The sequence below is a fragment of the Geotrypetes seraphini genome, chromosome 13, assembly GCF_902459505.1.
Source record: "Geotrypetes seraphini chromosome 13, aGeoSer1.1, whole genome shotgun sequence".
NCBI lineage: Eukaryota > Metazoa > Chordata > Amphibia > Gymnophiona > Dermophiidae > Geotrypetes > Geotrypetes seraphini.
In genome coordinates this window covers 42,299,883-42,315,120 of record NC_047096.1, presented here as the reverse complement: position 1 = coordinate 42,315,120, position 15,238 = coordinate 42,299,883, and the positions used below count along the sequence as shown (strand labels likewise).

Sequence of the window (15,238 nt, the reverse complement as noted above, 5' to 3'; positions counted from 1 at the left end):
ATTATGATGTTTTATTGTGTATTGTACCAACATTATATGTAGCATACTATGCATACATAGGCCCTGATTCTGCAAAGTGCATCCCGATTTTAGGTAGCTGTAGGCGTCCTACAGCTGTCTAATCAGCCAATCGGGATACATGTTTTTTTTTGTAATGCTTCCCAGGTAGGCCGCCTATATTGAAGGTGCCTCCAGGAGCCTAGGGAGGCCCGCAAGACTGCCTAAGCTCGCCTAAGGGCCTTAGGTGAAACTAGGCGGCCCTATGTGTCTCCCTAGTAGAGGGAGAGACGCTTACAATGTAACATGGACGCCGGTTATAGAATCAGGGTTAGTATAGGCCCGATTCTGTATAGGACACCCCTCCAGGGTGTCCTATAGAGAATCTGGGCCACAAAGCATGATGAGGCTTCAGAGTAGGATGGTGTCAAAGGTTTATTGAAGATTTACAGAAGTGGCATGCCTTAATCTAATGCCTTAATCTCATGGATTCTATTTATTGCAAAAAAAAATTATGCATGCAAGTGTGGACACATGTCCAATTTGCATGCACACACAATTTAATTGAGTAACAAGCCCGTTGGTGCTGTTAACTGGGAGCCAGCAATCAATTATTGGCAATGCAGATACATGTATATAGACTATATGTAGTTGAATAGGCCAAACTCCTTAGGAGGTGTGCAAATGTTGTGTGCTTAGCTGCAATAGTAAACTTAATATTAGATGTGAAGATAGGTAGGACAATTGATTTGGTATGAACATACATATAAGTAGGACGATCGATGTGCCAGTAACATAAGTAGGATGATTGATTGATTATGCCATATTTATGCTGGTATTAATAACTCTATATTGTAACACCTCGCAGAAGCTCTTTCTATCTCTGTATTATAACACCTCCACAGATGCTCAAGTATTGTAACACCGCTCTGAATTGCTCAAGTATTGCAAACCACTCTGAATTGACATCCCAATCATTAGTAGCGGTATCGAAGCTAACAATAAACAATAATTGGCGATAATTAGAATTTACGAACGCATCTCATTAGGTGCTATTCTATAAAGATGAACAAGTCAATTCTTATGCAAGGATCCGCAGCAATTTTTAAAGCAAGATTATTGCTTTTGTTAAAAAAAATATATATATACTATATATTGTTCCTCAAAGAAATGAGATCTAAGCTGTCAAATTTATCACAATTAACAAAATACTTTTTTGCACTATAGAGAGAACCTAAGGTTCTAGAATTAAAGGAAGCAAAAGAACTCAAATAAACCTGTAATAAAATCCGGGATACAAGACACAACCATTGAGAGATATCTGCATGTTCACTACCATCACTGTATACAAATCTATCCTATGCATATTCATTACATTACATTAGTGACTTCTATTCCGCCAATACCTTGCAGTTCTAGGCGGATTACAAAAGAAGATAACTGGACATTTCCAGGAGAATTACAGGTTAGGGCACTAATTACATGTTGAGACTTTGCTAGGACAAAGAGGTATCCTGAAAACCTGACCCATTGGCACTCCTTGAGGACTGGGTGTGAAGACCAAGGAGTTAGTTTTCTGGATTATACATTAGTCCTAGCATTACTTGAAAGACATACCTTGGACAATAAGATGCACGCGTGATGTCTTGGGTTGATTGTCTGTTTGCACAGAGCAGGTGTAAGGCCCCTCATCATACACATCCACGTTCTGGATCTCGATGCTATACAGAGTTTTAGTGTTTGACATAAGAATCACTCTGGGATCTATAGACCATTTGTCATTGCCAGTATACAAGATGGTGCTACGGTTCAACCATGCTACTCGTGTAACCCTGTTATCCAGCATACACCTGCCAAGAGAGGAGAGAGGTGGGTGATTAATAAAAATAACATCATAAATGAGTCTCAGTGAAGGAAAGTGAAATACAATATTCGGAGAAGACTGATTATGGGTTCATTTATCAAGGCGCACTTTGCGTTTTAGCGTGCGCTAAACACTAATGCACCCATTATAAGTCTATGGAAGCATTAGCATTTAGCTCACGCTAAAATGGCTAACACGCCTTTGTAAATGAGGGGATATGTGTGAGTGAAAAACTACTGGAGGTCAATATCCTGCTATGAGTATCAATTTAAAGTTCGTAGGATCTCTTCAAGGTCAACCCCACTTATTTTATTTTAAATACTACTTAGCTGTTAGGAAATCAGTAGTCAGCAACTTTCGATACAGCTCACAGAGGTGAAAACCAGAAAGTGACATTCCTTAAAGTGACTTTAGAACATAACATAATATAAACATAACAAAAAATATTATTTCTATGTCGCAATACCATTAAGTTACAAAACAGAATAAAAAATTGCACATATACAAATATAATATAATACATTCATTTGAATATAATACATCAATTTCCTAAAAATCTTGTAAACAAATATGTTTTCAATTGCCTCCTAAAATTCTGATATGAGCAAGGGGTCGCTATTAGATAATTCAAATCTTTATCCCATATTGCAGCTTGAAATGACAGAAAACGATGATACTTTGAAGGAAAGGTAAATACAGCATGTGTGCATCGAGAGTGCCTTGAATTTACAAATGTGAACGAATCCACAAGATAATTAGGTTCAAGGCCAAACAATACCATTCTCTATTCCTTAATGACATGCTGATATAAGGAGATGAATCAATAATGGGGTCAATACAAATTAATTATTGAGAACTAAAAATACCAACAGAATAGTTCTCGATACTATGGGCTCCTTTTACGAAGCCGCATTAGCGGCTTTATCGCACGTACATTTTTAGCGTGCGCTAGCCGAAAAACTACCACCTGCTCAAGAGGAGGCGGTAGCAACTAGCATGGGCAGCAAATTAGCGCGCGTTAAACTGCTAACGTGGCTTCGTAAAAGGAGCCCTATATTATTTTAAATTTTTGCGCACTATCAGAAGGTGGATATATGAAGCATGACTCCTTTAAACAACACCTATGTTCATCAGAGGACCTATTTTCTACCTATAAACCCCTTTCAACATATTTTAAATCATCTTCCAAATATCTTCCACACATAATCTTAAACAATTCAAATCTTCTCAATATAAATTGTCAGCAAAACACATATCTGCATAAATTCCAGTGCTGTTCTTCAGTACAGTGTTCATAATACATGTAACCAGTTCTCAACACTGTTTTTTAAGATTTTAATAATATGCTCTATATGTAATAAGGCCAACAAAGAGATATAGGAATAATGCATTTCCCTTAAGATACCTTAATGATGCTCCACTAGGCTTTCCCATACAAGGTGCTCTAGAGACAGGTGTATTCTGTTTCACTCAGATTTTGAGGGGGTAGGAGGGGGGTCAGTGACCATTGGGGGAATGTGGGGGGTTCATTACTTAATCCTTCTAGTGATCATCTGTTCAGTTTTGGTACCTGACACTTAGAGCTTTTAAAACAGGGCTAGCTCAGAATATCTAAGTTCTGTCCAGGACGACTTGGGAAATCCTCCCCATTGCCCACCCAGAACATGCCTCCAACACGTCCACCTTTAGTGTTGGATGCATAGCAGCTGGGACGCCTTCTAAGATGTCCAGAAAGATGGTTTCAAAAATCAGCACCTGGACGTCCTGGCGATTAGGACATCCAAGTGCCAATGTATGCTGCTCTTTTGGAATCTTAGTATTTTGAAAATGCCCCTATTTGTTCCTTTTCACCCCCCTCCTGTCTTTTTGAAATCTATAATCCAAATATTGTCTGTATGAATATGTGTGATAGTATGGAATGTTGCTATTGTGACTTAAATTGACCACTATTGAAAAAAGGATAATGGGCTAGATCAGACATGGACAACTCCGGTCCATGAGGACCGGAATCCAATCGGGTTTTTAGGATTTCCCCAATGAATATGCATGAGATCTATATGCATGCACTGCTTTCAATGCATATTCATTGGGGAAATCCTGAAAACCCGATTGGATTCCAGCCACCAAGGACCAGAGTTGCCCATGTCTGGGCTAGATGGACCATTGGCCTGATCCACTATGGTTGTTCTTATGTCTTCGTAAAGTTGATATTGTGCATGAGGCTTTAAAACTGCTTTCTGCTACATTTCCTCTCTTTTGTACTGCTTCCATTCTTCTCTTCACCACCTGTAAGACCTTCCTGTATTGATCAGAGCCATCATGGGCAGACATGGTTGAGACTTTAGGATTTACAATCACTGTGATACATCCTTCCACTCCGGGGCATGCTTGCAAAGTAAACTAAAGAGGCAGAATCATATCACCAGAGATACTGGGAACATACAGCGGTTCAGTCTCTTCATTCAGACACCTGCCCAGTTTGTATTTGAGAAGTGGAACAGGACTGGTAGGAGTGATGGATGCCTGTGGGAGTTAGATCATTTTGGGATAGAATAGAGGGAGGTTTGACAGTGATCACATTAGACACCATTGGCAGTGTGTGAAGCATTACCACTGGTATTGGCCAGAGGATGGAGGCTGCCTAATTAAAGTTCCACAGAGGAGTCAGAAACCTGCAATAGCTCTGAAAACATCCAGATTTTAGCTTTTCCATTACATATATTTATTGCAAAACTACTATAGTTCCTATCTGGTCATCTAATTAGGTATGAAGGAGAAGGGATTTCAAGAGGAGAAGAGTGAAATGAACAGACACTTCAAATCCCTTCAGTTGCGCTTGTGTGTGAAATAAGCCCCACATTGACATATTGATTTTCCAATGTTTGTCACCTGAATTCATCAGTTAAATGTGGCTGAAGTACCCTGAGACATTAAGTGAGACTTTTTGACTTGTTTTGCAGAAAACAATGGAAAGACAGCACTAATCATCAAAATCGAACCTGACAACTTGACAGGCTAAGCAGTTCATTTCCTCTTTATTGTCATAGAAGAGTCCCGTGCTAAAGCCGCAACCTTGAGAATCTCAGACCATGCATTGATGGACATTAAAATATGCCGTAGTTGAGGAGAGGGGAAGGCATAAAATGCGTATCTTTGCATCTTTCCAGCTGTGAACGTGCTATCTTCCATACCTTCATCTGATAGAAGGGAATGGAAAATTGTATCACTAAGAGAGAAAATTAGGTGTGAACAAAACCAGCAAGCATGAACGAGATGACAATTTCCTGAATCCCTTCCTTGGGAAATGAAAGTTACCATGACTGAGATGAAGAATGTAAACCACTCTATGCTCAGATGAAGAGTTCTGATAACATAAATAAATAAATAAAAATACATGTTCAATAAAAAAAAAATTACAGCCACACATAACTGTCACAAACGCCACATCTTCTGCTTCTACAATGATTACTACCACCATACATTTTGTCATAGAGCTGCTATATGTACTGTAGAGATAACGTAGAGACAATTTTTTCTCCATGAAGCTTACAATTCCGTTGAAACACAGAGAAAAGACAAGCCAATTTCTGGCCATCCCTTAACTATAGAAACAAGAAAAGGAAGTGGGGAAGGGACACTGGTCAGACCACTGTGTGAACAAATACCTTTACTTAAGCTATATAATTATCAGGCATACATATAAATAAAACAAAACGTGGCAGGCATGTAAAAGTCCTTTGTAATAGAACATATACTGGACCCAAAGTCCTCTGTAATAAAGCATACACTGGACCCCAACACGGTCCATGTTTCGGCCACAGGGGCCTTCCTCAGGGGTTTAAAAGTAGCCCAGTAGATGGCGCCAAATGGTAAACCATCAATCAAACCAAACTGAGTTTACTTGCAGAAAAGCACTCAGAGGTGCCTGCTTTCTAGTACAATGTGAGAATTGGCAATGCGATTCCATGAAAACGCTGCGATAGTCTATGACCCTTAACTATTACAGCACGTGTCAGGGAGTTCTAAGATGTCTCTTGTCCTTTACTAAGGTGGTTATATTTGAAGCTCGGTTCTTGTTTAAGATATCTGAGAACTGGCATTTAGATGTCTATATTGCATGGGTGTCCAGATCCCAATTTTACAAAGGCAGGGTGTGAACATCTAACACTGAAGTGTGTTCATATGGCAAGGGGTGTGTTCTGGGCATGTTTTGGGTGGGACTAGGGAGGGCCCAAAGTATAGACATCCAACTCTGATCACAGAAGGAGAAGGGACATCTATGCCAACAAAAGATAGATATTGTAATTTAGATCTGGTACTTGGTCTATCCAGTTTATAAAAAGGTGATCTGATTGAGCAGCTTTCCAGTGGAAGGGGTCAAGGCACAACACCTTCTTAAACCCCAGTGGTTGCTGTACCCCTTTCGCTCCCCTGAATGTGAAACCAGCAAGGGATACCAGGTTCTATGACAGCTCCATGTCTTATGGACATTCTTAACAGAGCTACATGAAGATCTGAGAAGTGGCCTGGTATAACAGACTAAGAACCAAGGGACTGCCGTTCAAATTCCACTTTGACTTTTTCTCCTAAATTGCGAGCTCTCCAGAGACAGAAAAATATATACCGTACTGTAGCTAAATATATAAGAAACCTGCATGCTTAAAAGCTATTTAAGTGTTGTACATTCTATTCCTGGAGGGCTCACAAAAAAAAAGGCAGAAAGAGCTGAAGGGGGATTTGAACCTAGGTCCCCTGATTCTCAACCTACTGTTTTAATCATCAGGCTAACCCTCTAACTCTTGGTGCAGCATGAATGTTTTTATGGCCATTATAAGATATACTGCCATAGAGATTTCCATGTTCCTTGTTTTTCCCATTCGTAATTTGGACATTTCAATTTATAAAATGGAGGTTTATGCTGGATGTTTCCAGCACATACACATCTATCTGTGATGTTCTGACTTGGACATCCATATTCTGAGTTGGATGTCTTTTCTAAAAAGTATTTATTTATATATCACTTATTACCTAAGTGGTTTACATCCAGGTACTCAAGCATTTTTCCCTATCTGTCCTGGTGGACTCACACTTTATCTAATGTACCTGGGGCAATGAAGGATTAAGTACTTACTCAGAGTCACAAGAAGAAGGATTTGAACCCATAACCTCAGGTGCTGAGGCTGTAGTTCTAACCACTGTACCACAAACTCCCACCATGTGTATCAACCAGTGATGAAATAAGTAGGTGTGTTAATGTTTCAGCCACTCCCAAAGGAAAGTGTCTGATAAGGGAAGAGTAAGCTTGGAGCCCAGGGGAAGAGGTGACCATTGATAGTTATTTCAAAGGGCAAAACGGATACAAATCTATACAGATAAGTTTTTCTAAGACAGTTTTTTAAAAGTGAAACTATACTTCCATTTGAAAACTGGAGCAAATCCTCGTGCGCATTGAAAAACAAAATACAGTTAGCTATGAAAATTGCCTCATTTGAGGAAAATCTTTCACATATCAAGCCCAAAGTCTACAAAACTGTTTTTCACTCTTGCAAACCTGTGCAGATGGACTATCACTCAATTTGGGAGCAAAATGTCCAATTTTACATCAGAAGAAAAGGAACCATTGATCAACTGACATGCCCCTGATGTTTCAAGGCCTGGCATGTGAAATGCATCCCGCATGTCACCTTAAAGCTTCTCCTTCATATCACACAGGTTTAGTAATACTCAGAACTTGTTGGTTTTCTCATAGGACACACTGTGGAATATCTTTGCCATTGTAGCAGCTCTGCATGTTTTCTGTGTAACAATAATCATAGAGCACCACAAAGTGCGCTGTCTAGTCCAGCACACACCACTGCAGATTAAGTGCTAAGATTTCTTTTTTAGCTTTAGTTCTTCAGGCTTCTTAGTAAGTTGCTTGCTTCTCTGATTGTGCTTCTACTTCACACCGAGTTCCCTTTTGTTAGCTGACACCGGTATGTCTCACAGGCCCTGTTACTGTTTGATGATTGCAGATTTTTTTTTTCACCTCTAGAGAGTAAAATCTTTTCTTTTCATCCCCAAGTGTAACTCCTTACATTTCTCCTTATCAGAACTCACCTGTCACTTTTCTATTGATTAGTTTAATATATTTAGGATCATCTATGGTTCTTGCCTTGCTCCTTTCACATATTAAAAACAATCCACTGGATCTCTTAGCGCAACAAGGACAATGCATATCATTCCCACACTTATAACTTCAGAAACAAATACTGTTACAGGAGGAGTTATCGGATAGTGTGTGCAATAGAGAGGGGACTTTTACCTGACCTCGGAGGGCAGCGGCAGCTCTCTTCTTTTGCCTTGAAACTTTTTTCCTGCCTAGGACTGGTGCCATTTTTGGGCAGGCACCGAAGGAGACGGACAGTGACATCATCGGGGCTTTTTTTCCTGAGCTTATATTTTCCTTTATAGTTTGAATTTGTAACAATACCAGTAACTCCTCCATTGTAGTGGCCTAAGAAGATTCTATCTCTAAGTAATTCTTTATATTTGTATGTTTTTATGAGTGTTTATCTTCATTCTTTACTATTCTGTATGAATTGTATTATGAAAAATCATAAATTAACAAAAAAAACAAATAATGTTACATGTTCCCCACTCCAGAATCACATTCTCTAATTTCCATCAACTTCTTCCTAAAATGACAATGGGGGTCTGGAAAGCCAATGTCCATTAGATGTTACGCTTCCCAGCCTGGTGATATAAACAGTGTCACTAAGGGCTCCTTTTCCTAAGGTGCGCTAGTGCCTTAATGCGTGGAATAGCGCACGCTAAAATGCCACATGCGCTAGCCACTACCACCTCCTCTTGAGTAGGCGGTAGTTTTTTGGATAGCACGCAATATAGCGCGGGCTAATCTGGTGCGTGCGCTAAAAACGCTAGGGCTCCTTTTACTAAGCTGCACTAGCAGTTTTAGCGTGCACCTAGTGCGCACTGCATTGCTGCGCGCGCTAGGTGCTAATGCCAGCATTGAGCTGGCGTTAGTTCTTAGTGCATAGCGCGGGGTTAGCGCACACGGCAATGCAGCACGCGTTAAAAACGCTAGCGCACCTTAGGAAAAGGAGCCCTAAGCTTTTCACTATGATAGGAGAGGAAAACAACCTCAAGAAAGAAGAGAGCAAAATAGCAGGGGCTTTCGTTTCAAATTATCTATTCTATTTTGTTTAGTTTTAAGCGCGAAACAAAATAAGAAGTAAGGGAAGCTTGCAGAGAACAGTTCCTGCAAATCTTTCCAACCCCTGCGTGCATGTGTTTGTATCTGTATTGTCTGCATGAATGTATTTTACAGTTCACGAACAGTGTGTCGCTATTTCAAGGTTGGCAGTCCATACAGAAACCAATAACAAACTACGAGGTTCATTCATTAGGTATCAGCTTGTATAAGAAACTATAAAGAAAGCTATATGGTTCAGTCACTAGTTTCAAAGAATTTACAATACAGAAAATTAAATGCCTGTTTGGCGTAGGAAAGTGGCAGCAGAGTAGGAAGAGCATGCAGAGTATGATTCATGGAATTATTTCCAACCTTTCAATGAATATGTTTCTATGTGCATGTGTCGGCTTTTTATGAGTATATGTTTTCTGAGTGCACTTTTATATGCCGTAAATCAGTGGCCTCAAACTCAAACCCTTTGCAGGGCCACTTTTTGGATCTGGAGGTACTTGGAGGGCCTCAGAAAAAATAGTTAATGTCTTATTAAATAAATGACAATTTTGCATGTGGTAAAACTCTATAGTTTCTAAATCTTTCCTTTTGGCTAAGTCTTAATAATACATAGTAACATAGTAACATAGTAGATGACGGCAGATAAAGACCCGAATGGTCCATCCAGTCTGCCCAACCTGATTCAATTTAAATTTTTTTATTTTATTTTATTTTTTTATTATTATTATTTTTTTAATTTTTCTTCTTAGCTATTTCTGGGCAAGAATCCAAAGCTTTACCCGGTACTGTGCTTGGGTTCCAACTGCCAAAATCTCTGTTAAGACTTACTCCAGCCCATCTATACCCTCCCAGCCACTGAAGCCCTCCCCTACCCATCCTCCACCAAACGGCCATACACAGACACAGACCGTGCAAGTCTGCCCAGTAACTGGCCTAGTTCAATATTTAATATTATTTTCTGATTCTAAATCTTCTGTGTTCATTCCACGCTTCTTTGAACTCAGTCACAGTTTTACTCTCCACCACCTCTCTCGGGAGCGCATTCCAGGCATCCACTACCCTCTCCGTAAAGTAGAATTTCCTAACATTGCCCCTGAATCTACCACCCCTCAACCTCAAATTATGTCCTCTGGTTTTACCATTTTCCTTTCTCTGGAAAAGATTTTGTTCTACGTTAATACCCTTCAAGTATTTGAACGTCTGAATCATTGTAATTTATAGCTAAAGAGACGTATGATCAAGAAACTGTTTTATTTTACTTTTGTGATTATGATAGACATGCCGAGGGCCTCAAAATAGTACCTTGTGGGCCGCATGTGCCCCCCCCCCCAGGCCGCGAGTTTGAGCCCACTGTCGTAAATGTATACATATGCCTGTGCTTATTTTATTTTTTGTAGCTGATTGACAAGCTGACACTGGCATTCAACCACACTCGTCAAGCTGTCATCACCAAGGAGTTGATCAAGATAATTTCTGAGTGCCGCTGCACCTAAACCCTGTTCAGAGAAGAACTGTGTGGGAGAGAAAATATCCTCACAGCCCCCCCAAAAAAATTTCAGTTAAAGGAGCTGAGGATCAGAAGGTTTGGCCTGAGCCTGTCTGTGAACACAACGGGCCTGATTAGGCCTAAATCAGTAGGCGCCTAGCAGTGGCGTACCTAGGGTATGTGGCACCCGGGGCCCATCATTTTTTGACACCCCCCCCCCCCCATGTAAAAAAATATTTTTTTGTAATGACCATGAAACGGAATAAATGGTCAGAATAGAAACAGGCAGTGAAAATTTTCTTATATTCCAAACATAACATAACATAAATTATGTCTGAATTATCATGACATCAGAAGTACATATGGAGTAGTTGCAGGTGATGCTTGGGACAGTTCTGATTGTGTTAGTTCGGTTTTATGTGTTTTTTGAATAGAAGGGTTTTTATTTCTTTTTGAAGGTTTTGCAGTCTGTGGTCGATGTCAATTGGTTGTAGAGTTGGGGGTCGAGTGTTGCAGCTCGAATGGCTAGGAGGTTGTCGAACAGTTTTTTTCTTTTGACGTTTTTGGTTGGAGGGTGTGTGAATGGTGCGTGAGTTCTCCTATGTCTGGTTGAGGTGGATTGAATTATTTAGCTGAAGAAATTAGTTAACCCCTCATCCCACACACATTAATTCTCTTCCATTTTTGTTCCCATTATAAAAAACACTGATAAGTTCCCAGAAAAAAAATAAATTAAAATAAGAAGTGAAAACAAAGGCCCCTACAGATGAGAACATAACATAAGAATAGCTTAACTGGGTCAGACCAATGGTCTATCATGCCCAGTAGCCCATTCTCATGGTAGCCAATCCAGGACACTAATACCTGGTCAAAACCCAAAGAGTAGCAACATTCCATGCTACCGATCCAGGGCAAGCAGACACTTCCCCCATGTCTTAATAACAGATTATAGACTTTTCCTCCAGGAATTTGTCCAAATCTTTCTTAAAACCAGCTACACTATCTGCTTTTACCATAACTTCTGGCCACTTCATTTTTAAGTTTAGATCTTTCCTTTCAAACAGAGACCTTGGTAGATGTCAAATACAGCACAAGGTAACTTCACATGGACTTAGCTGTGCAGGAAATGTGAATCTCCTCATACACCCACCATATAGTGCAAAAATGTGCAAAGGTCTGTTTTTTTCTTTCGATCACTACATAGCCTAATGCCACACAAGCAGCGCTGTTACAAACATATTCTGTAGGTCAAAGCTAAGGATAACAAAGTTTCCTTCCTTGGACCAGAAGGAGATACTGATAAACCACTGGAAGAGATCCCAAAACAACACCCAAAGACCCACTCAGTGTGTGAACCAGTTGAGTGGAGTGGACTAACTGGGGGGTGGAAATGGGCCCGGAGTTTGCTCAGCAGAATTTCCCAGACCACCTCTTCCTCTCAACACATTGACACGCTGCCACCACCACCACTAGGAACACCTCACTGGGTAGGCCAGCTATGCTATAAACTTTATAAAACACATTATTATATTTTCTTATAAAGCACATATTTTAACTGAACTCTCTGACATCCTCAGCCTTTCCATTCACAAAAATAGAAGGAAGAAAAGTTCCCATTTCCTGCTGTCTCATGTCCCCGGCCTATACAATATTTTTTTTCTGCAGACCCTTCAAAAGTCTGACCAAATCCTCGTTTCACTTGCATTATAAAGTACTGAGGATGCCATCTCTCCCCAATCCCAGGTCCTAAAGTCTAAGACAGTAGCGCAAACTAATGCTGCCAGATTCAGGAAAAAAATTTTTGATTCGATTCAGCCTATTGAATTGGTTTTTCAATTTGATTTTCCTGCCCAGTTGGATGATTTTTTTCAAAACTCCTGGTGGGTTTTATAGCTTTTTCACCCCCTTTGGCTTCTCCTAATCACACTGGCGCTGTGGTGTAAATAAAATAAAGAAACAAAAAGGACTTTTCCTCTCTCTGTTAAATCCTAGCTCATGTTTGCAGTCCAACACAAGCTCTGGCAGGATACACATTTCAAATCTGACATATTATAATCACAAAACAGAAAATAAAATTAATTTTTCTACCTTTTGTTGTCTGGTTATATTTCAAATCTTGTTGGTCCAAGGCTCTGGTTTTCTTCTGATAACTTGGGGTCTCCTTCTTTCTTCTTTCTGCATACTAACCATCCATCTGCCAACTCTGTCCTCCCTTTCCATTTCCCTTCCCTCCCCAGGAAGTCTGGTATCTTTCCTTTTTTTCATCTCCCTCCACAGATCCACCTTTTCTTAACTACCCTTTCATCCGGCATCTCTCCCTCCTTCCCCACCACCCAAGTCCACCATCTCTCCCTTTCTTTTCCCAATTACCCTCCTATCCAGTATCTCTATCCCTCCTCCACACCATCCCTTGTGTCCAATTTCTCTCCCTTTCTGTTCCTTCCCTCCCTAAATCCCATGGCCCATCATCTCTCTCCCTCTCCTCTATTTTCAGACCCATTATTTATTCCTCCCCCCCAAAGTTTGGCATATGCACGTCTCTTTGAACACCCCCTTCCCTCCGTGTACTTCTAAACCAGGGTCCCCCCAAAGGCCTGTCCCCCCTTAAAGGTCTGCCTGTCCCCCCTTGAAGGCCTGCACCCCCCTTGAAGGCCTGTCCCACCTCCTTGAAGGCCTGTCCCCCCCCTTGTAGGCCTGTCCCCCCCCTTGAAGGCCTGCCTGCCTGCCTGTCCCCCCCTTGAAGGCCTGTCCCCCCGAAGGCCTGCACCCCCCCGAAGGCCTGTCCTCCCCCCTTGTAGGCCTGTCCCCCCCTTGTAGGCCTGCCTTCCTGTCCCCCCCTTGAAGGCCTGTCCCCCCCCTTGAAGGTCTGCACCCCCCCCGAAGGCCTGCACCCCCCTGAAGGCCTGTCTCCCCTTGAAGGCCTGCACCCCCTTGAAGGTCTGCACCCCCCCGAAGGCCTGCACCCTCCTTGAAGGCCTGTCCCACCCCCTTGTAGGCCTGTCCCCCCCTTGAAGGCCTGTCCCTCCCTTGAAGGTCTGCACCCCCGAAGGCCTGCACCCCCCAAGGCCTGTTCCCCCCTTGAAGGCCTGTCCCACCCCCTTGTAGGCTTGTCCCACCCCCTTGTAGACCTGTCCCCCCCTTAAAGGCCTGCCTGCCCCCCTTGAAGGCCTGTCCCTCCCCCTTGAAGGTCTGCACACACCCCCAAAGGCCTGTCCCCCCCTTGAAGGCCTGCCTGTCCCCCCCCCTTGAAGGCCTGTCCCCCCTTGAAGGCCTTCCTGCCTGTCCGTCACCCCCTCCTCCTTGAAATCCTGTCTGCCTGCCCGCCCGCCCCACCCCGAAGGACCGCTCGCCCCTGGCCTCCCCGCACCACTATGAAGCAGCACTACCTATGCTCCCGGCCTTGCCGTTCAGTCCCCCCCCCACCCCCGAAGGACCGCTCGCCCCACTGACCTTCCTGCACCATCTATGAAGCAGCCGCAGCAGGATCCCGACGTCAGCGATCTCTGCGCTGCTTAGGCGCTGCTTCCTGCGCCGCGTTCCCGCCCCTCCTCTGACATCAGAGGAGGGGCGGGACCGCGGCGCAGGAAGCAGCGCCCAAGCAGCTCAGGTATCGCTGAATTCGCGATCCTGCTGCGGGCTGCTTCACAGGTGGTGCAGGAAGGTCAGTGAGGCGAGCGGTCCTTCCGGGGTGGTGGGGGGGGGGAATGAACGGCAAGGCCGGGAACACCCCCTCATGGCTGGCACCCGGGGTGGACCGCACCTCCCGCCCCCCCCTTATTACGCCACTGGCGCCTAGGAAAACAGTACCTACTTGCATGTCATTTAGTGAGGCACCTTTGTATTTGCAGCTTTGGTATTTTTAGTGTGCCTTTCACCAGCTGGTTTGCCCCTGGCGCAGCCATATAGGCAAAATGTGGCCACATTGGGCACATCTTTGTGTTCCTGGGAGTACTTCTAATAAAGACTTTATATTTGGATGTTGTTTGGTCTGATTCAAAGTTAGGCACCATTTATAGAATCGCACTTAGTGCACCTAACTCAAGTTAACTCCAGTTTCATGGCCTAAAATACCAGCTCCTAACTCAGTCCATGTCCATACTCTGCCCCTAACCATGCCTACTTTTTGGGTAGGCACCTTGGTGTAGACACCTATATGGCACCTACCCAAACATTCATTTTTTATTGATTTTGAATTTTTTTTTTTTTTTAATGTGGCTGTTCAATTAACAAAGCCAACTGAACCAATTAAAAAATAAAAGAAGTTGCATCAGAGGGGGCAGATCACAGCAGAGGGAAAGCTTCGGGGCAGCTGCTGGCAGTATGTGAGAATGGCTGCCATGCCAGGGCCCCTCTGGAAAGGAACATTTGGATGTTAAAAAGAAGACCGGAAGATGAGGGGAAGCGAAGGAGATGGACAGAAGGGAAGAGATATCTGAACCATGAGGCCCCTTGGAGCTGTGGGGCCCAGGGCAGCTGCCTTGTTTGCCATCCCCTAACACTGGCCCTGAATGGAATATCTTTCATATGCATTTGCAATTCAATTGTCTCAGACAAGATAAAGAGCAAATGTGTTATCTAGAAAGGAAAGTGGATCTAAGACAGGGGAACAACAATGGTCTTCAAGGGCCATGACTCAATGTGCCTTTCAAGATTTCCACAGCGATTGTACATGAGATTGATTTGC

The 15,238-nt window shown here is 42.6% G+C and overlaps 1 protein-coding gene across 1 annotated transcript in view; it reads right to left on the bottom strand.

Moving 5' to 3' along the window:
* Positions 1-15,238, bottom strand: part of OPCML (opioid binding protein/cell adhesion molecule like) — a 653,953-nt gene that overhangs the window by 319,778 nt on the left and 318,937 nt on the right. The window contains exon 2 of the mRNA XM_033918426.1: positions 1,615-1,847. Within this exon, the coding sequence (XP_033774317.1) occupies positions 1,615-1,847 (233 nt within the window). The remainder of the gene's footprint in view (positions 1-1,614; positions 1,848-15,238) is intronic.